The sequence below is a fragment of the Akebia trifoliata genome, chromosome 14, assembly GCF_017979445.1.
Source record: "Akebia trifoliata isolate Shusen 1 chromosome 14, ASM1797944v1, whole genome shotgun sequence".
NCBI classification, from domain to species: Eukaryota; Viridiplantae; Streptophyta; class Magnoliopsida; order Ranunculales; family Lardizabalaceae; genus Akebia; species Akebia trifoliata.
In genome coordinates this window covers 1,212,522-1,233,521 of record NC_141388.1, presented here as the reverse complement: position 1 = coordinate 1,233,521, position 21,000 = coordinate 1,212,522, and the positions used below count along the sequence as shown (strand labels likewise).

Sequence of the window (21,000 nt, the reverse complement as noted above, 5' to 3'; positions counted from 1 at the left end):
CTATGGTTCTTGAACTTTTCACCTCAGGAGTGTCGATTGAATATGCCACGTGAGTAAGTTAGATTATCACGATTCTTATATTTTTCAAAGTAGTAACATGGTTCTTGATATCGACACACTCTTATATAAATATAAGGAATAATGTTGAAATGACCTCAAGATTGAACCTCACATGGCACACCCCGATGTGAAAGAATATGAAAATCATAAACACTTTCCTCGAGATACAAGTGAAAAAACAGGGGCAGATTTAAAGTGGGGGTTATGGGGGCGAATGCCCCCACAAGAGTATTCAAATTTTATGGATTAATGTACGCGACAAAGTTTAGCTGCAGATAAAGAAAAATTTGCTACTATTGCTCTCACAATTTTTTTTTCCACTCGTAATTGCCCCCAACAATTATTATTTTTTCAGTATTAATTTTCCTCACAAATTTATTATTATTTTTTCAGTATTAATTTTCCTCACAAATTTTTTCTACTCTTGATTGCCCCACATGAGCAAAATTATGGCTCCGCCCTTTCGTTGAAGATGAGGATATTGATGACGATGGAATTGGAGTAACTCTAAGAAAAACAACACTTGAGGTCAAGTGTTTCATTGTCCATCAGTTTCAAACTGTAAGATCCAGCGTAATACGCATCTTCCACCAATCAAATAAAAACCGTCCACATTCAAAACCACACCGACCCATATTATACCCTCTCGAAACAAAAGCAGTCCACATTCAAAACCACACAAACCCATACTTTCCGTCTTCATTCATCCGTGATCTCTCTCTCTCTCTCTTACTTATGGTCTGGACTTGTCGAAATTTATGGGGATGAATCATTAAAATCCCGCTTTACACCTCACATTTTTTCTTTGAAACTGTGTCTTCGTTTCCGCGTGTGAACCAAGAACCCCCTACAAAACAAACAAATAAACCAAGATTTCTGGGGTTTTCTCTCTCTCAGGTATTTTGTTATTCTTTATCTAATTTGAAATATGTGATTTTGAGTTAGAGTTTTTTTATTTTGTTATTTGTTTATTAGAAGAAAAAAACCATCTATTTGGAGTTTGGGGAGAGAAAAAAAAAACCATTGAAATCTAAAGAAATTATAGTAGTTTTTCATTGCATTGCTAGTTGTAAAAATTATGTGAAATCTCCTAAGTTGGATCTGAAAAATGGCAAAATAGGATTCAAGTACCAACCCCAATATTGGAATAAGGTTCATTTCATATAAGGATGTCTTTGTCAATGAAGGTGACATTCTGACCAATTCGGGTCTTTGGTTACCTTTATCTTCTTTTGAAATGGCTTTGTTGTTTTTTATTAGTTTCTGGGCCCTGATTGGAAACAGCTTTGATCATCAAAAATAATAATAATAAATAACGCTGAATAATAAAATTCTGATTAACCCAATGAAGCATTTGAAAGGTTTATTCATGGGGAGGTTACGATTATGTTGTACTTCGCAGAGCATGTTTTGTGTAGTATGCTCACTACTATTCAAATTTAAAATGTTTTTTCGGAATTTGCGGAATGTGGAAGATATCCCTTGAACACCACTCTTAAGATCCCTGATCAATCCCACCCCAAATTCCTAAATTCGACATTTGACCTCTTGACCATAGAATTATCTTGGATTTTTTTTTTAAGACCCCATTAAAGATTTGATGAGCTTTGTAATTCAATATTTTTGATAATATTATTTATATTTATTCTGACAACTACATCATTATCATGGTTGAGAATATTTTAATTTTAAATTTTGGGAGCAAACGCCCTTTTTCTCCTTTTCAACAATTCATCTCCTTTTATGAATAGGAAGGTGAGAATTGTAAATCAGACTTTTCTATCTCAGGATTACTATTTCTAATTTTTGAATGAATATTATTTGTAGAGGGGAAAGAAGAAACATTTGTCTGATGTCTTCTATTGTGGGGAATTCGACAAATATTTTCTGGCATGAATGTCCTGTTGGGAAACATGACAGGGAGAAATTATTACAGCAAAAGGGATGTGTGGTTTGGATTACGGGTCTTAGTGGATCAGGTTTGTTGTTGAATTATTTTCTAACTCTTCCTATAGCATTTACAGCGAGGTACAAAGTAACTTATTGAGTTAATTATTATTTTTAATGAATATGCTCCTTTGAATATTGGATAAGCTAGTGATGGGTAAAACCATACGCATCTAGTGGTCTATGCCAATGCTTCATCATCCTATTTCAATTTGTAATGACTTGTCCATTTTATAGTAGTGTTATCTTTTTATTCCCCTTTACCTTTATCCGTGGACTAACTTGTAAAATCTATCACAATAACAATTCTATAGGCAAAAAATAGATTCTAGTTGATCTTCATAGTACAATCAACAATTTTCTTCCTCTTCCTTTTCCTTCTCATATTCTCCTTTAGTACTTTGATTTGTGTTGAGGTTAGGTCAAATGATTTGTTTCTCTGGTTTTGCGGGTGGTTGATTAGTTTGAAGGTATGTGTGTATGGTTGTAGATGATGACTTGGAATGAGAGGCTAGTTAGGTTCTTACGGGTTGAGCCTTTGGAGACACACAATTTATTGTAGAATAGTTTACTATATTTTCCCCAATCGAGGTAGTAAGTTCTCTCGGGGTAGGAACGCCAGTACGGCCAAGAATGTGTCCCCTCTATATCCCTCTCTCAGGGGTTCAACCTGTTATGAAGGCTGAGCTTCCGAGAAGATCTTAATATTGTCTGGTGGTGCACTTGTTCTCCCTCTAGAAGAATGGAAGTAATTTGTCTGTCTGCAGCAATTGTGGTTTAGTTGAGTATGCTTTAGTTATTACTTCAGGGATCATTATATTTCTAATTGAAGTTTTGAATGACCAATGAGCTTGAGAAAATAGTGAATAGAAGGAAAAAGTTCAGATGTATTAAAACAGGCTTATGTATTATGAAACATGGCTTTCACCTTTCCTTTAGTTGGAAGTGTTTTACTATAGTTTTACTTTACATAAAAATTTGAAAAGAAAAAATCTGATGAAATCAACTTTCAAAATATGAGTTGTTTGCTATATCTTATCCACATAAATTTAGCTACTCCAAAGGATAAAACTAATAATGAGCATGACTTACTAAAACTGAAGACGAATGAGGGTGTGTTTAATTGGGCATGGAAAATGGGTTGGAAAATCATTTTTCAGGTAACAGGGGATTCTTCATATGTTTGATTTCATTTTTCCATGGAAAATTAATTTCCACCCTCATCCAAAAATCCAACAAATACTAAATTTCATTTTTTTCTCTTATACCCATGAGAAAATGAAATCCACCCCCAAATCAAAACCCCAACCACTTTATTCTTCATCTCCACCACCACTACCATCATGGTCGCCATTGTCTCCGGCCACCCTCCCCCCCCCCCCCCCCCTCTCTCTCTTCTTCTTGTTCTTCTTCTTCTTTCTCCTCCTCCTTCCTGCCTCTGCCCCCCTCTATTTTTTTTCCTTTGGTATTTCCTAAATACAATCAAATAGAGGAATTTGATTATCCCACCCTACCCATTTTCCACTTCAATTTTTTCTATGGATTTCAAATTCATGAAGAATGACTTTCCATGCAATCAAGCACACCCAAAATGTTTTTGTTTGCTTGGAATATCCTTGGAAAAAAATCAAATTTCCTAGAAAAAGATTTGCTTGCATTTTCTGAGAAATTGTTGATTGGAAAATGTGATTTGCCCATGATTGTGGAAAATTTTAAGGCTAATTTTCACATAGAATGCTACCCAATTCTGATCAGTATTTTGCTAGAATCTGATTTTCCATGTGCAATCAAATACTGTCAAACTATTTTCTTATGGATTTTTCCAGTAAACAAATATACCCTAAATGAAAAAGAGTTTGCCCAATTCTCTTGCAAAGAGAAGATTCAAGACAGGGGAGGATGAAAGAAGTGAGAAATCTCAGAAATGAAGTTGAGATGCAAAACTGAAGAATACTCTTAATGAGACTTGCAGTGAATACGAAGTATATGGGTTGCTTGCATAAAAGAAGTGAGGTCGTTACACTTATGTGGCCTTCCATGAAATAATTACTGAGAAAATTTACAAACGTTGATTTTTTTAATGGGTAAGCCGGACCTGAACCTAAGATCTCAAAGTTGCATTGCAATATATCAACCGAGCTATGGATCCAAGCCCTACAAAATAGTGAAGTCGTTATTCCTAAGATAGCTAAGATCCATTACGAGTCTTCTTGAACAGAACTGTTTCAATATCTGTAGAAACATATAGAAGCCACTTGAGACCTCATCTTTATACCCCTCCCTCCTTTAATGACTGTTATTATATTTTTAGATGTTTCTCAAATCTTGCAAATAATTAGAATGCCACTTAACATGCTTTAATCGTGGTTGCACCGCTTACTTTGGACTCTGTCCAACTTGTTCAGGGAAAAGCACATTAGCATGCTCAGTAGGCAGAGAATTGCATACTAGAGGAAAGCTTTCCTACATCCTTGATGGTGACAACCTTAGGCATGGACTGAACAAGAACCTTGGTTTCAAAGCAGAAGATCGTGCAGAAAATATACGCAGGGTTGGTATGTATACCTTTATAGAGAGTGATTTTTCATTATTTAAGCCAAGCGAAGTGTTCTAGAAATTAATTTTTGTAAAGGAGAGATGGGCGCATGCAGGCAAACTAGCATTGCAAACATGCCCATACAGTTTACTAGGAGATATATTATTAAATAAATGCCAAGTATACAAGAAGACATGTGTAAAGATAGGAAGAAGTATCCTATCATCTGTACCATACAATTGGCACACATGAAGGGCAATTAAAAACCTACCATGATGAGTCCAACATAGGGGATTTCCTAGCTATTGATCCTGCTGGATGATCCATGACCATCTGATCTATCTGAGTCCTTTGGGAGTTCAGAACAATTATTAAAAATGGTCAGAAAATTGTTTGAACCAACGGTTATAATTATCTTAGATAAGGATGTTAATATCTTAGGCATGTATGACAATCTGTTTTACCTTTAAAGTAAAGACAAGTCACTTTTGTCTTCCCCTAGCAAAAAAAAAAAAGTCTCTGTCTTCTATGTGGGTGTCCATGTTTATTTGTGAATGATTTTCTTTTGTTAGCATAGTTTATTAGTTAACTGTTCATTTAATTTTAGGGGAAGTAGCAAAGCTCTTTGCAGATGCTGGTTTAATCTGTATTGCTAGTCTGATATCTCCATATAGAAGAGATCGGGATGCTTGCCGTGCACTGTTGCCAGATGCAAGTTTTATTGAGGCAAGGATCTTCATTGATACTTGTTACAATAATTTCATTGATAGTTTCTTGAAACTGAAACATCAACAACTACTCTCTTCAACAGGTTTTCATGAACATGCCTCTAGAAGTGTGTGAGAAAAGGGACGCAAAAGGCCTGTACAAGCTTGCACGTGCAGGAAAGATCAAAGGTGTGGTCTAGAAACCTATCTTATTAGTGCCAGAAAATAACAATTGGGTCTGGAAGATCTAACTAAACTTTGGGAGTTAAAGACCTAGATATGATCGACTCCATCTATTTTGCCATTTGATTATATTGAACCGTATCTTCAGTCAAGTCATGTTTCTGCGTACCAAGAGGAGAGGGGGGGGTTACAACCCTTGAGTTTTCTGTTTCATATCATCTGATATTAGGAAATACATACTTTAAACAAGAGATGTTTAAACAATGGACTTTTAATAGTGTAACTTGTACAAACTATAAAGACAGTTTTTCTTCTAAGTAGGAAAAAAACATTTCACATACGCAGATTATATGGTTAGACTGGGAGAGAGCGATACCACGCAATTAGCGGTTGTTGGTTTGTCTTTTGAGGCGGAAGTGAAGGATTAGAAATAATAGTGCCTCAAAATTAGGTGGTGGAATCTAAAATGAGATAATCTTACATCTTTTAGAAAAAAAAAAACTGATAAAGGAAGAAAATGGAGTTTAGATACAAAAAGTCTGATGATGTGGGATGAAATGACTAGTTGATTTAGAAGAGTGACAAAAGAAGATTTTTGGTATTCAAAGGGTAAATTTATCTTTCAAGCTTGTTAACGATCTGGGATCATTTAAAGCATTGAAAAATATTAGTTTTTTTTATGAAGGAAACAAAGAAAGTATTAAGTTATAGAACTACAAGGAAACACTACTCTTGCAAGCATCATAGAACATTTATTAAGCTATTGTAGTATTAATGTTATAGAAGTGTAATAATATATTGCTCAGACGAAGATAGAAAATGTTGTAGACCCAAATGGTATTCCAATTTAGGTTTGGAAGTGTGGAAAAAATTAGGTTGTGCTCATTAACCAGGCTATTTAATAATATTTTTCTAGATTAAGAAAATGGAAAGGGAGGAAAAGTACCGCATACTTTTCAGAAAAAATGACATGTGCAAACTTGCACTAATCATCGTGGGACAAAACTTAATGATTCGTATAATGTTACATTCTCTGATATTTACAGCCTCTGGCTTCTTCCCGATTACCTTTGAGAATTTCCTTGGAGCTCAGTTGGGGCTACACTTTTCCAACAGATCAATTACTTTTAGGGGCTAGTCTCCAATCGATTCCCTCCTGGTAAAAGTAACTTCTTGAAAGATATTTTTCCTATTGATGGAGTGGAAGTTTGGCTACAGAAGGGTCTTTGGGTCGTCTTTTGTATTGTACTTCTAAAGTCCACTCTTGCACTTTTTGCATCCTCACACCCTTATAGAAGTTAGAAAGCTAGCAGATTTTCAGATCAATTTGTTTCACAACAGCAGACCCCTTTGTAGAGAAACAAACAATTAATAAAACTAGGGTGGTTAATGGATAATGAGAATTGGATGGGGATTTGATATTGTTGTATTACTGGTGTTATGGTTTTATTGGCTTCAAGAAATTGTTGAACCATGACTTGTAATTTGTTCTTTTATTTGCTATTTTGCCATTTTTTTTTTTTTTGCTTTGATCTGGATTATCCTTCTATCCTTTTTTATGTATACATTTTGGTTTTGAAGCATAAGATGAATGCTGCATTTTATAATTCATTGCAGGTTTTACTGGGATAGATGATCCATATGAACCACCCTTGAATTGTGAGGTATGGGATCATTAAACCATGCATGCTAAGTGGAATTCACACATATATTAAGATGGAAACATTCCAATTTGGGATTGTGGCAGAGTCCACGGTCATTAGATCTTGATGGTTGGGCCTCTCTTGGCGGGGAACCCAAGCAATAGTTTAGGAACTTTTATGACATTAATCCTCAGAATTCCAGTCCTCCATTGTGCCAAAGAAGACGCCCTCCCCCCCTTCGCTCTCTCACTCATAATTGGACTGTGTTCTGCCCTACCACCATCATCAAAGCCTTTTCTTAGTTCAAGTGTTTTCGTACCCACTTTTACTACCTCAGTCCATGTTTTGTTTTGTTCTTCGTCTTGCTTTTTTATAACCTTCAACTTGCACCTTCCTTCTGACCGAGGCTGTAATCAACTTTCATTGCTTATGAACAAATTACAAACCATCTCAATCAATTTTCTCTTAATTTATCACCTATCTGGGCTACTATTACATTTTCATGATGAAGTCCAATTTATCCCTATCCCTATCTAATGAACTCATGAAAAATCTATTCCTTTCTTTAATCCAATACTATTTGTAGAACAGTCACATGTATATAATTACGAGAAAAATCATTAAAAATGATAAATATGTACAAATGCTTAAGTTTTGGGTGATGGTAGACGAAGTTTAAAAAAATTCCAATATGTTAATTATTAAAGAAGCAAGATTGTGGGGAGTTCATCACTGAAATTGCCAAATCAAACCCCAGAATAAAAATGTTATCGAGTAAAGACCCAATTTTTTTAATTATTGGTCTAAACTTCTTATTTATATGATTTGTTGCTTTAACTTGACCTTTCAACCATTTTCTTGATTTTGCTTCTTATATATTGAACTAAGGTTTTTATTTTATTTTATTTTCAGATAGAAATACAAGAAAAGGATGGCATTTGTCCCACTCCAGTTGCCATGGCAAGTGAAGTTGTGTCATACTTGGACGACAAAGGATTTCTACACGAGTAGTGATGTCCATCTGCATCTAGTCTTCTCATTCAATATGTTATTTTTAATTGTAGATCACAATAATCATGGTCTCCGATCCTGTGTGCTTCAATAGTTTTATTGTCGTTAGTTAACTTTAAATGATTTAACGTATACTCTCGGGATGATACTTCCACGCAACTCAACTAGTGTGTTGTGTCATCCCTTGTATTGAACCTGACAGTCAAGTTGACAATTCCATATGAGCTCCTGAGCTATTGGGCATTTTCCCATTAATGTGTTTTACTTTATTAGTTTTTTCTCATATTGCATCTGAATTAGTGCCATTTTTAGTTATTTGTTAACATTGCTTTGAAAATCTGTCAGAGAATAACATTATCTGACTCCTGGTGATTGAACCGAATCAATTATCTGAATTTCTTGGGCTTAGACCCATAGCTCAGTTGGCTTGACACATTGCAAAACAACTTTGAGGTCGTGGATTCAAGTCCAGCTTACCCATCAAAAAAAATAAAATTATCTGAGTTTCTTTGTGTTTGTGTGTGTGCCTTCGGGGATGGAGGGCAGGAATGGGATGTGATTGCTGACTCGCTGGTGGGGTGTTCGAAGTGTTGAGATCATCCCTGCTTGGATCTAATTTTAATTAAATTTTATGAAGGTGCCTATTATTTGTCAAAGTCCATCACAGATTCTTGCTTGTGCTATGGTTTTTCAACAACTTTCATTATGTTCAGACTTAGCTTAAATATTGTAATTTGTTAAAGTACATGCACTCTATTTACACCCTTACTTCCCAAAGGGGTTGTTGATTCCGAATTTGAAGTTGCAATGATCCCCACCAGTTTATTCAGGTTTGGCAAGCATGGTAGTTAGTAGTAAACGGGAAGGTGGGTTTAACATGATTCAAACCTAGGTTATGGGATCAATACTCCACATGCCTCTACCAACTTAGCTTGGATGGCACTTCCACCGCCAATCCTTTGCTTGTCTAGCAAAAAAAAATTAATAAATAAATAATTTTTGGATCACAAATCCTCATAACTTATTTACTATATTTTTCAAGCTTAATCTTGCATTGAATAAACCTTTCTTCTGTTTTATTGCATCAAGCCTTAGGAGATGACCTTCATCTTTACTATTGTAACAAGAGGCGGCGGAGTAGAAGTGGTTCGACACAAAAAATTTATCTCATAAATGCCCCTACTTTATATTTAAATTTAATATGATCACGGTCATTTTCATAAAAAATAATGAAAAGTGCAATCCACAACTCTAGAATCACATTTGTCAGTTTTGAAGATTACAATATTAAAAAACCCTTTAATCATTATTTTAAATTACAGATTAAGTTCTTTTGATACATGTCTGTTTGTACATGTCACTTTCCCTCTATGAATAGGGATCTTGTGTAACGTCATCAAATTTTATTACATATATCGAAAAATTAAATCAACTATATTAACTTATTTTCCTATTAAGTTTAAATATATATATTAAAAACAAATTGTAATATTGCGACATAAAATATAAATTTGTTATAAAGAGAATTTGACAAAAGAAATATATAATTCGAAAAACATTATCATAATTATGATTGAAGAATTAAAATATTTAGTCAAAAAAGATAAAATTCAAAATTTTATAAGAAGTTTTTTTATCAAATGGATGTTACCGTTGAGTCATCAAAAACATAGTTTAGACTGTAAACACGCTTAAATATGAATTTAAGAAGTTATGAAAATATTTATTTCATCAATAAAACTTAAGGTATAAGGGGTATTTTGATTAATAAAAAAAAAAATTTGTGAGGAATTTCCAAAAATCGAGGTACACAGTTCAAATTGATCTAATGTAAAGAACATGATGAATAAAAGAAAATATATAAAAATATATATATATTATTTAATTATTATTATTATTATTTTATTATTAAAATATTAAAATAAATTACTTGTTTAAAATTAGGTTTAATTATAATTATTTATATAAGATGGATAGATTTTAAAATTATTGAAGTGTTAAAGGTGTAAGATGTAATTAATATAAATATAAATATTATTATATTATATTATATATTATGTAATATAATATTATAATATATTATAAGTTATAATGTGTTAATACAGGTATATTAATTCTATAAATTATAATATAATATATTATAATACAAGTTAATGTTCATTTATTTCCCATGAAAGAGAAACAAAATCAGAGACGAGTGGGTAGTTCGTATGTGTTGTCTTCGATCGAGATTTAAACATATCTCGGATGTGAATTAAAATCTGACATTGAAAAATAAAATATTCACGACGTTGAGATCTATTTAGTCACCGGATTATTTTGTCGAAACGCCGAGAAAATCAACTAGAAAAATCATTTTAATGTCATAGGGACTCTTAAAATCTAATTGTGAATATAAGAAACTTATAATTTCAAATTCGTAGTATAATTTTCAGTGAAATATATTTTATTTTAATTTTGATAGTTAGTTTCAAATTTATTATTAATTTAAATTCAAAATTCACGCATCGAATTGAAGAATAATTCGTTTTATATGTGTTTTTTTTATATTTTAAAATTGTGTAATAAAAAATAAATGAATTTGAGTTAGTGTAACTAGAAAATCAATTTTTTTAACAATTTGATTTTCGTAATAATTTTTGTAGAGTGTTAATTAAAAAAAAAAAAAAAACAGAGGTAAGAATGCAAAAAATATATGAATTTTGATTACACATGTATACTTATATAAGTGAAAAATTTCATTAATAAAATTTTTAAAAGAAATTTTGTTGAATTTATTTGGAAGAATTTATATCGTAATTTTACTTTGAAGATCTTCATTTTGATTTTTTTTTTTCGTTCCATCATCGAGATTTAGAAAAATCTAGATCCTAAATCGGGAGCATGACATCTTAAAAAGAGAGAAGATGCTCACTTGACGCTCTCTATCAATGAATTTTCAAAAGATTAATCTAACAAATACCATTGATGGGTTCAACAAATCCAAGTTTAGGATGATTGGTTTGGGAAGAAACGCAATTTGGATACAGGCGGAAGATGAGATCATTTAGGTCATTTATCATCTGTCAATTATATGAGACCGAAGTCAAGCGTTGCATGTCATCAGTTTCTTTACTGATTAAGCACGGGTCTGATTCCAACATGGTCAGATATGGATTTTGGATCTAAACCCGACTTCAATACAACCCATTTCAAGCCCACTCAAGTTGTTCTTAAATCTTAACCCTAACACACTGAATTTTCCCCAATTGTAGAGAGAATTCTCAAAAGGCAAGAGACCACAGCAAGCACGAACGACCAGCCTCCATCACTCTCTCTGCAACTAAATCATGGGTAAGATCTGATCTTTTGGTCTCTTCACCTGCAAATTCATGTTAAAAATACCCAATTTTCTATATTAATTCCGTTTTATTGTTTTTGTGAGGTTTGCAGGTAAGGTTCATGGATCTCTAGCTCGAGCAGGGAAAGTTAGAGGACAGACGCCAAAGGTGGCGAAACAAGACAAGAAGAAGAAACCCAGAGGAAGAGCTCACAAGAGGATGCAGTACAATAGGCGCTTTGTTACTGCTGGTAATCTTTTCTTTCTTTATTATTATTTCCAGATTTTGATTTCTGATAATTTTCTTTGTTGGGTTCTTCATAATTCCCACTCGTTTTTGTTCTTCTAATGTGAACCAGTTGTTGGATTTGGAAAGAAAAGAGGACCCAATTCTTCGGAGAAATAGAAGTAGATCAAGTTCGATGTATGACAGGCGTATTGTTTTCTTGATTCCCGTTTTTTGTGCTTTTTTTTTTTTTCTTTTTCTTTTTATGATGGATTACGTTGTTCTTAGATTTTGACTTAATTAGTTTGAAGTTGAACCCTTGTGATGCTTTTATACAATTTTTTTTCTTTGGATTGTGGGCAGTATAATTAACCCAAAATTTGAATTTTATTAGAGTTAAATTAGTTTATGTTTTACTTCTGTCTCAGTTTGTTTTGTAAAAGAAATGTAATTTGAAATGTGAATTTGCAAGACCGAAGAAATCTGTTGTTTTTTCAGGGAAAAACAATGATTTCTTATAAATAATAATAATAAGAAAAAAACCCTAGAAACTGAAAAACAACATACCTGTTTTCAGATGACAAGGTGATTTTCGAGAGAAACTGTGAGGCCCCTTTTCCTCTTCAATTTCCCACGCCATCCTTTGTCTTTGAATCCCCTCCACCCAAACAAACGACCATCATCATTACCACCACCATGTCAGCTCACCGCCCATGACCACCATTGTTTCTGTTGACAATCATTTAGCCCAAAAGACAGATCTTACGAGAAAGGCGCAACTATGAATAGAAGAGGATCATAGGTAAAAATGGGGCATGATCCGTGAGCACGTTATAACCGGGAGTGGAGGCGGATAACTCAACACTCAACACTCCCCCCCTCCCATAAGGGTGGAAAATTCCTTCAAGGAGAGACTTGAACCCATGACCTACACAAATCTAGCACTTTGATATCTCATGTTGACAACCATTTACCCAAAAAACCCGATCTTATGGGGAAGGCGCAACTATGAATATAATAGGGTCGTTAGGTCGAACTGGGGCACGATATATGAGCACGTGACACCTGTGAGCGGAGACGGATAACATGGCACTCAACAGTTTCCACTGCCACAACCACACCACCACCACCGCACACCATCTGAGCTGAATTCTCCATTGGATTGGGTCTTGAAGTGAGAGTCAATTACTTTTTAGTATGCAAAATATAATTCTGGGTGTTGTAGGCTTGGTGACAATGGCTTGAAGTTGGAATGGTACTTGGGATCTTGTCATTAGAGCAGACTTTGTGAGTTTAACCCTTCAGCTAGTATATGATATTGCTGACGTTTGAAACATTTTATTGGTGTTATCTTCTTCAATATATGTCATAGTAGTATGATGATGCAGTTAGCTTATATAAAAGATGTGGGAGGACTGAAAACGTTGTGCCATATTCGATGACTAAGGTTTCTAGAAGCAACAGTCGTTGACATGCAGCTTTATAGTAGAAGATGTTCTAGGGAACACTTTGCCAAAGATTTATGTTTCTTTTAGAGTTTTTGGATGCTTTCTTGTGATGCTCATATCCAACAAGGAAAATAAGTTCATGCCAACCGATTAAGGAGTTTTATGGAGAAGAGATGTCAGGGTCATCCATGAAGGTGGAAGAATTCTACACAATTTTTTTTTTTTTTTTTGCACCGGTAAGTCTAAATGTAGTTTGTAATACATATATCAGGCTGTGATGATGCAATGGCACGACGGGAAACATCAATTACTTGCTTTCTTGGCCATGGAGGCATTGTTTTGACTTGAGAGGGACTGTTGGCCATGGTTTAAAATATCAGAATGTATAGGATGATACATCCGTGATTGATACAAAATATTGACCCCGGAACATTCAATGTTTCTGGGAAGTATCGATTTCGTTTCTAGGAAGTATTGATTTCTTCATTGGTTAAAACATTCAATTGATAGGATGGCATGTTTCTCTCTTGATAAAATGCTGTGAAATCCTTTGTCAAGGTGAAGGATTTTATTAGTGAGCGCGTGTTTGATTGCAAGGAAAATATAAATCTCCTTGTATTCTTTCATTTAAATTGGATCGTATAGGTTTTTTTATTTTTATTTTTTATAGTAAGGCTAGCCTCAGTAACTGGGTACGATTTCAAATCTAGTCATTGAGGGATGATTTGATGTCATGGGGTCATAGAGGTCAAAATTTTATGAACTTAAAAAATGTAATTTTTCATCGTTAAATTTTAAATTTTTATTTACCAACCATTTTCAAAACATAAGATCAAGTCCCAAAATAAAATATTATTTATTTATTGGATTTGAGTTTAATCCAGAGAAATTGGTAATCCATTTGAGCTAAAAAGGAAAGTGTTTCTCTTTTCTTTTTAATTAAATTAAAAGGTGGGAGTTGCATAAGGACAAGCATCAAAGGGTTGAGTTGTAATTTAAAATATTGATTAAAAGGTTTTTGGAGATTATAAACTTAAATAAATAAAGAGAGGATATTTTTATAGTTTTGAAAATTAACCATTATGATTATGGTTGGTAGTTATTTTATTAATTTTTGACCAAAATGACATTGACCATACCAAGTTTAAAAGAAATAGTGAGGACATTTATGAGATTCAAATTTTGGTGTCAGCGTGGCAAATCATTTTCTTAGAGGAGGGTAAGAAATAATTTGTCTCCTCAAACAACAAATCTCATGCTCGCCTTTTGTATTGTTTTGCACTCAAACTGTAAATTATTCTATAGAATTTGTCACGTAATCAAACAAACCCTAAGTGTTAATATATGAATAGGATGCATGGCTGTATTTGACATTGTCTTCCTAGATCGCTTGTGTTTGTATAGTAATAATTAAATGGACCCTATTTTGTAGATTTTTTTTAATTGAATTTCATACCTATTGGGTGATCTTCGTCATCTTGGACGGTCACGAATATGATAATAGATATGTAAAATTATTTATTTATTAGATTGTTAAGAATCATTCCATCAAGCTAATTTTTTGTCAAAGAATTCCCCACATCGATAGGATCCAATGTACCATTTTTGTGACGTGGATTTGGTAGGATTGCATATATTTTTCAATCTTGGATACTTAAAATATTTATTAAACAAATGAATTGTGTAGGTAGTAAATCAATGATGAGGAGACTGAATGAGATATAGATTTTAAAATATAAACATTTAATACAAAACTTTTTAAAGTTTAGGTGAACGTTTTAAATATTGCATTATTCAAATTATACCTATCAGAGGATTGAGTTGTCTTCTTATTATTATATTAATGGAGATAGAGAGAAGATTTAATTGTTTTGCTCATTTTTATGTTCTTTGCTATTACAATGAGAGAAGGGGGGAGCAGGTTTGATACCAAACTTTAAGTGACCATAAATGCCCCCACATTTACATGTAAAATGGTAATATGATGCCCCCATCACATAACCATAGATTACTTGCCTCAAGATTACACAAGAAAATTTTGTATGATTGTGTGTATCTCGAGACAAATGATCTATGACTTTTGTGATGGAAGGTGTGTTAGAGGGGGCATCAAACAATCATTATATTTAAACTTAATATAATTAAAGTCCTTTTGATAAAAAATTAAGAAAAAAATGAAACTGTACTACTGGATAATCACATTGCTTAATTTTTTAAAATTACAAAAAGATTTTTTTTTTTTTACTATGTAATCTTTATTATTATAATGAGAGAAGGTGGCATAGAGGTGATTTGACACCAAAATTTAAGTGAACATAAATGCCCCCACATTTATATTTAAACCTAATGAAATTAGGGTTGTTTGGGTAAACATCAAGAAAGTTTAAACTGCAGTATAATCATGTTGCTTAGTTTTCAAAATTACAAAATAATCATTTTTTACTATGAAATCTTCAAAATCTCTTTAACGTGTATTCTAAATTACAAATAAACCCTTTTAATACATGTGCGTTTGTGTGTTACCTCCTAGTAGAATAAAATAAAAACAATTGTATTTTTAGAGAGGGAAAAAAAAAAAACAGAACTCTTGGTGGTCTACCATGCATCACCACCCACTATTTTCAGGGGTTTCATCAAAGATCATGAAAAAGCATTGAGTGATAATTGCTGGACCTTTTGCTTGTTTTTTGACTTTTAATCTCATATACTCAAGGTCAGGACTAAGTTACTCATTGGTGATATATTGCTGGTGTGATGTTCCTTCGATAAAATTTCACTAGTGAAAAGTTAATATAAATATATACATAAATTACAACGTGTTAGGCTTGTTGGAATCGTTCAATTTTTTTCCTCATCCACTCAAACATGAGGAGGCTGGGGAGATCTGTAAGGGGGCAAATAAGCTCTAGAGTGTGTTAGGTTTATGTTGAAGAGTAATGAGTTTCTATAATAATTGTGTATGATATATCGTACAAATAAAACTAGATTAATCTTAGGGGTGTGGATCGGTGGTAAGGCATAGCGACAAGAGTATGCTCCTCTTGGTCGTGAATTTGAAATTAAGTACAGTTTTTGAATAATCTGCTTAGCGAGAGTTGTGGGCTCCTATGACTATGGGAAGGCTTAGTCTCACCAATGTGAGGATACTCCTAGTTTTTTTTTTTTTTTTTTATGGAAAAAAAAAAAAAAAACTTATGTGACCTTCCAAACCCATGGGAGAGAACTCTTTCATCATTCCCAATCCCCATTCCCATTTTTTATTTTTGATATCATAGTGTGTCCCTGCAACTTTGGGATACCCTATGATCCCACGTTGATATTTAATAAATTGGAGTGAATTTCAAAGTAACTAAAGATCAACTCTATTTACTTTGGGACATTGGAACAAATATTGCATGGTGTGTTGATAGGAGAATTAAGTTGACAATAGAGAGAGCTCAAATCCATTATTGTACTCGATAAAACGTATTAAATACATGGTTTTAAAACTCGTTTTGACATCTCATCTCGTCCATGAACGAGACTGAGACGTCTCGGATGAGTTTTCCAATACATTCGAGTAGTCTCGTTCAACAATGGGAAAAATGAACTGTGATTTTAAATCTTGTTCGATACATGCCGTTTCGTTGGTGATCTTCGTCACCCTTGAACGATCACGAATATAATAATAGATATGTAAAATTATTTATTTATTAGATTGCTAAAAATCATTCCATCAAGCTAATTTTTTGTCAGAGAATTCCCCACATCAATGAGATCCAATGTACCATTTGTGTGACGTGGATTTGGTAGGATTGCATATATTTTTCAATCATGGATACTTAAAATATTTATTAAACAAATGAGTTGTAGGTAGTAAATCAGTGATGAGGAGACCGAATGAGATGTAGATTTTAAAATATAAACATTTAATACAAAACTTTTAAAGTTTTGGTGAATGTTTTAAATATTGCATTATTCAAATTACATCTATCAAAGGATCGAGTTGTCTTCATATTGTTATATTAATGGAGATAGAAAGAAGATTTAATTGTTTTGCTCATTTTTATTTTCTTTACCATTACAATGAGAGAAGGGCAGAGCAGGGCAGGTTTGATACCAAACTTTAAGTGACCATAAATGCCCCCACATTTACATTTAAACCTAGAGTAATGATAATTTGATGCCCCCCCTATGCCCCCATCACAAAACCATAGATTAGTTATCTCAGGATTACATAAGAAAAATATTTAGGATTGTGTGTATCTAGAGGCAAACGATCTATGACTTTGTGATGGAGGGTGTGTTAGAGTGGGGCATCAGACAATCATTATACTTAAACTTTATATAATTAAGGTTATTTTGGTAAAAAATCAAGAAAATTGAAACTATACTACTAAATAGTCACATTGCTTAATTTTCAAATTTTCAAAAAAATAAAATAAAATAATTACTATGTAATCTTAAAAGTCTTGATTATTATAGTGAGAGAAGATGGGAAGGTGGCATAGAGGTGGTTTGACACCAAATTTTAAGTGACCATAAATGCCCCCACATGTATATTTAAACTTAATATAATTAGGATTGTTTTGGTGAAAATCAAGAAAGTTTAAATTGCAGTATCACCTTGCTTAGTTTTCAAAATTACAAAATGATCTTTTTTACTATATAATCTTCAAAATCCCTTTTATTGTGTATTCTAAATTACAAATAAACCTTTTTGATACATGTGCATTTGTTCGTGCTGTCTTCTAGTAATAAAAAAAAAAAAAAAAAACAGACTCCAAGTGGTCTTTCAGGGGTTTCATCATAGATCATGAAAAAGTATTGAGTGATAATTGCTAGACCTTTTGCTTGTTTTAAGACTTTCAATCTCATATACTCAAGGTCAGGGCTAAGTTATTCATTGGTGATACATTGCTGGTGTGATGCTCCTTCGATAAAATTTCACAAGTGAAAACTTAATATATATATATAAATTACAATGTGTTGGGCTTGTTGGAATCGTTCAATTTTTGTTCTCGTCCACTCAAACATGAGAAGGCTGGGGAGATCCGTAAGGGGGCAAATAAGCTCTAGAGTGTGTTGGGTCTATGTCGAAGAGTAATGAATTTCTATCATGTAGTAATTGTGTATGATGTATCGTACAAATGAAACTATATTAATCTTAGGGGTGTGGCTCAGTGGTAAGGCATAGTGACAAGAGTATGCTCCTCTTGATTGTGAGTTTGAAATCAAGTATAGTCTCTAAATAATCTGCTCAGTGAGAGTTGTGGGCTCTCCTATGATCCTGGGGGGCTCTCCTATGATCCTGGGAAGGTTTAGTCTCAATAATGCGCGGATACTCCCCAATATTTGTTTTTTAAGGGGGGCAGGGGGGGGGGGGGGGGGGGGGAGGACTTGTAACCTTTAAAGCCTGTGGGAGAGAACTCTTTCATCATTCCCATTATTATTATTATTATTATTTAATATCATAGGGTATTTACACAACTTTGGGATAGGACTAGTCGATCCCACATTGATATTTAATAAATTGGAGTGAATTTCAAAGTAACTAAAGATCAACTCAATTCATGGTGTGTAGGTGGGAGAAATAAGTAGTCGATAGAAAGAGCTCAAATCCGTTATAATGCTCAATAAAATTTATTAAATGCATGGTTTTAAAATTCGTTTTGATGTCTCATTTCGTCCATGAACGAGACCAAGTTATCTCGGATGAGTTTTCCGATACATTTGAGTAGTCTTGTTAAACAATGGGAAAAAGAAATTGTGATTTTAAATTTCATCCGATACGTTCCATTTTGTTGGTGGACGATACTAAGAGTATCGGAGGAGTCGTCTCAGTCTCAAATGAGATTTAAAATCATAATTAAATGTGAACCGAAATGTAAACTTTATGTAATTTCTACGCTAATAGCACAATCAATCATGAAAGCAAGACAATGATGCAAGACTGTTTGGGATCATTCAAATCATAATTAGATAAAAGTTTAACTTTCTTGCTACTTTTATGTTTAAATAAAATTGTAGAGTTCGGACAATAGTGTCAACAGTATGTTAAAAAAAAAAGCAAGCTACTGGTACAAGAATTAGGCCTATTGAAGCAAATAGAAAATGACAAGATTGGATCATATTAAAAGGATGCAACCTTAATCTTCTCCAGTTGGGTAGAAATCTGAAATAAAACAAAATAGAGGTAAAAGAAAATTTTATTTTTTTAAAGGAGATAAAAGTAATTTTAAAAACTGTTGATGACATTGATGTTCAAATTTTCGTTGGATATTCGAACGCGATGCCTCAAATTTTTTGCTTAAAAAATGTCAAAAATGGGGAGCGGATTCTCTATAGTTGATTTCTACAATTTCGTGTAGTGCTTTAGAAGGATTGAGATATCGCCACATCAACAACACACTCAATCCACACCACTTGAGTTAAAGAGTTCAGTGACCGTTGATTTTCAAAACCCATGACCATGATTTAAAAAAAAAAAAAAAAAGGTTTTTCTTTGAAATTATATATATATATGAAAATCAGAGGATTTGAGTGTTATTTTCAAAGTGACCCAATCAAGATTATATGAGAATACCATTATAGGTAACTACAGAGGATCCTCTCCCGTCATGAACGATATACAAAAATAATTTGATATCGTAAATTTGGATTCAATTCCCATTATCACCCAATTATTGATCTCATTTAATTAGAAAAACTAATTTTGGAAATCTAGAGACCTTCTCTTTGCTACATTTTGATTGCAGATTGTCAAAATCAAATTATGAAAACTAATTTCGAAAATCTAGAATATTGTTTGGCCACTATATTTTTCCAAACTAGTTTGAAAATCTAGAATTAGAGTGGAAAAATGCAAGATATACGGCAGAATCACTTTTGTTATCCAAACAAACGCTCCCCATTTTTTTTTTGGCAATATTTGTGATGTATAAGGTTTAATCAATATTGTACTTTAAACAATCAACTTTGGAAAATCGAATAAACGGTCTAGATTAATCGGTGTACAAACTAATTGGTCCAGCAACCGAGTTTAGGTATCATTCCCCGAGAAATTCACGATAATTTCCCGCTAAGTGACTGATGAGAAAATCACGGAGACATATAATGTCTCGCGAAGTTTTATTTTAACCACTACGCCCGTTTCTCATTTCTCTGATTCTCTCCACTTCCACAGTGTAGGGTTTCAGACATCTCTACCCGAAGAAATCGAAGAAGATAAATCAAAACCCTAGTTCATCTTCTGCAAATTCCTTAACAGGAACCACAGTTTCATCCGATTTAACTCAAATTTTTCTCTCCATACACTCATTTTTGCAATGCCGCCTCATTCTCTGCTGAAACCCTCGTCTCTGCGCTGAAATCGTTGGAGAAATCGTCTGTTTTCCTTTTAAACTATCGTCGATTCTTCGTCGATTGAAGAATCAAGGTTCAAAGGAAGGTAAAGTTGTTCGAATCTGTGCTGTTTGAAGTAGACTAGAGCTCTCAAAAGTGATTTCTTTTTGTCTGCTTTTTAGATCTCTGTGGGAAAGTTTTGCCTTTTTTTGAGTCTCCTGGAGGTCTCTCTCTGCCTCTCTCTCTCGCTATATATATGGTGTGAGTTGAAAGAGAAGGGGGAAGAGCCATGGAAGGAGACGAGCGTCGAGTTCTGTTGGTATGCGTTATCTCGGGGACGCTTTTCTCCGTTCTAAGTTCACTCTCCTTTTCTATTCTCTGGGCTGTAAATTGGCGGCCATGGAGGATTTACAGGTACTTTGTTTTTTTTTTTTTTTTTTAAAATTTCTGAAATCCTACTCAATTGAAGTTGTTCAATGTGTGCTAAAGTAGGTGTTCATGCTAGATTTCTCCACTTTACCAACCAAGATATTTTCTTTCCTTTGTTTGATCTTATACTTAATCCATTTTGGTTATTTTTGTTGATTTTATACCCAA

At 33.4% G+C, this 21,000-nt stretch overlaps 3 protein-coding genes across 7 annotated transcripts in view; all 3 read left to right on the top strand.

Annotated features, from left to right (window-relative positions):
* Positions 1–524: 524 nt before the first annotated feature.
* APK3 (adenosine-5'-phosphosulfate (APS) kinase 3) lies at positions 525–8,338 on the top strand. Of its 2 annotated transcripts, XM_086423048.1 has the most exons (7): positions 530–957; positions 1,888–2,039; positions 4,413–4,562; positions 5,151–5,269; positions 5,355–5,439; positions 7,051–7,097; positions 7,989–8,338. In XM_086423048.1, exons 2-7 carry the CDS (start codon positions 1,913–1,915, stop codon positions 8,085–8,087), a joined length of 627 nt encoding a protein of 208 aa, XP_086279174.1. In that variant the 5' UTR covers positions 530–957; positions 1,888–1,912; the 3' UTR covers positions 8,088–8,338. The 2 variants fall into 2 exon arrangements, with proteins under 2 accessions (XP_086279175.1, XP_086279174.1); XM_086423049.1 differs by lacking the exon at positions 7,051–7,097 and having other exon boundaries at positions 525–957.
* Positions 8,339–11,266: 2,928 nt separating this feature from the next.
* LOC147385320 (small ribosomal subunit protein eS30z/eS30y/eS30x) lies at positions 11,267–12,059 on the top strand. Its single transcript, XM_086424427.1, has 3 exons — positions 11,267–11,420; positions 11,520–11,657; positions 11,766–12,059. The coding sequence occupies exons 1-3, from the start codon at positions 11,417–11,419 to the stop codon at positions 11,810–11,812; spliced, it is 189 nt and encodes a 62-aa protein (XP_086280553.1). The 5' UTR covers positions 11,267–11,416; the 3' UTR covers positions 11,813–12,059.
* An 8,136-nt stretch (positions 12,060–20,195) lies between these two features.
* DEK1 (calpain-type cysteine protease family) overlaps positions 20,196–21,000 on the top strand; it is a 32,466-nt gene continuing 31,661 nt past the window's right edge. For all 4 annotated transcript variants that reach the window (XM_086422730.1, XM_086422729.1, XM_086422728.1 and 1 more), the window contains exons 1-2: positions 20,196–20,509; positions 20,586–20,817. In XM_086422730.1, the coding sequence (XP_086278856.1) occupies positions 20,693–20,817 (125 nt within the window). In that variant the 5' untranslated portion in view covers positions 20,196–20,509; positions 20,586–20,692. The remainder of the gene's footprint in view (positions 20,510–20,585; positions 20,818–21,000) is intronic.

Coding starts and splice junctions, on each gene's coding strand:
- LOC147385320 (XM_086424427.1), top strand. Junction 11,658..11,765: donor TAGGCGCTTTGTTACTGCTG/GTAATCTTTTCT, acceptor AATGTGAACCAG/TTGTTGGATTTGGAAAGAAA.
- APK3 (XM_086423048.1), top strand. CDS start 1,913: ATGTCTTCTATTGTGGGGAATTCGACAAATATTTTCTGGCATGAATGT. Junction 5,270..5,354: donor CAGATGCAAGTTTTATTGAG/GCAAGGATCTTC, acceptor TCTCTTCAACAG/GTTTTCATGAACATGCCTCT. Junction 7,098..7,988: donor AACCACCCTTGAATTGTGAG/GTATGGGATCAT, acceptor TTTTATTTTCAG/ATAGAAATACAAGAAAAGGA.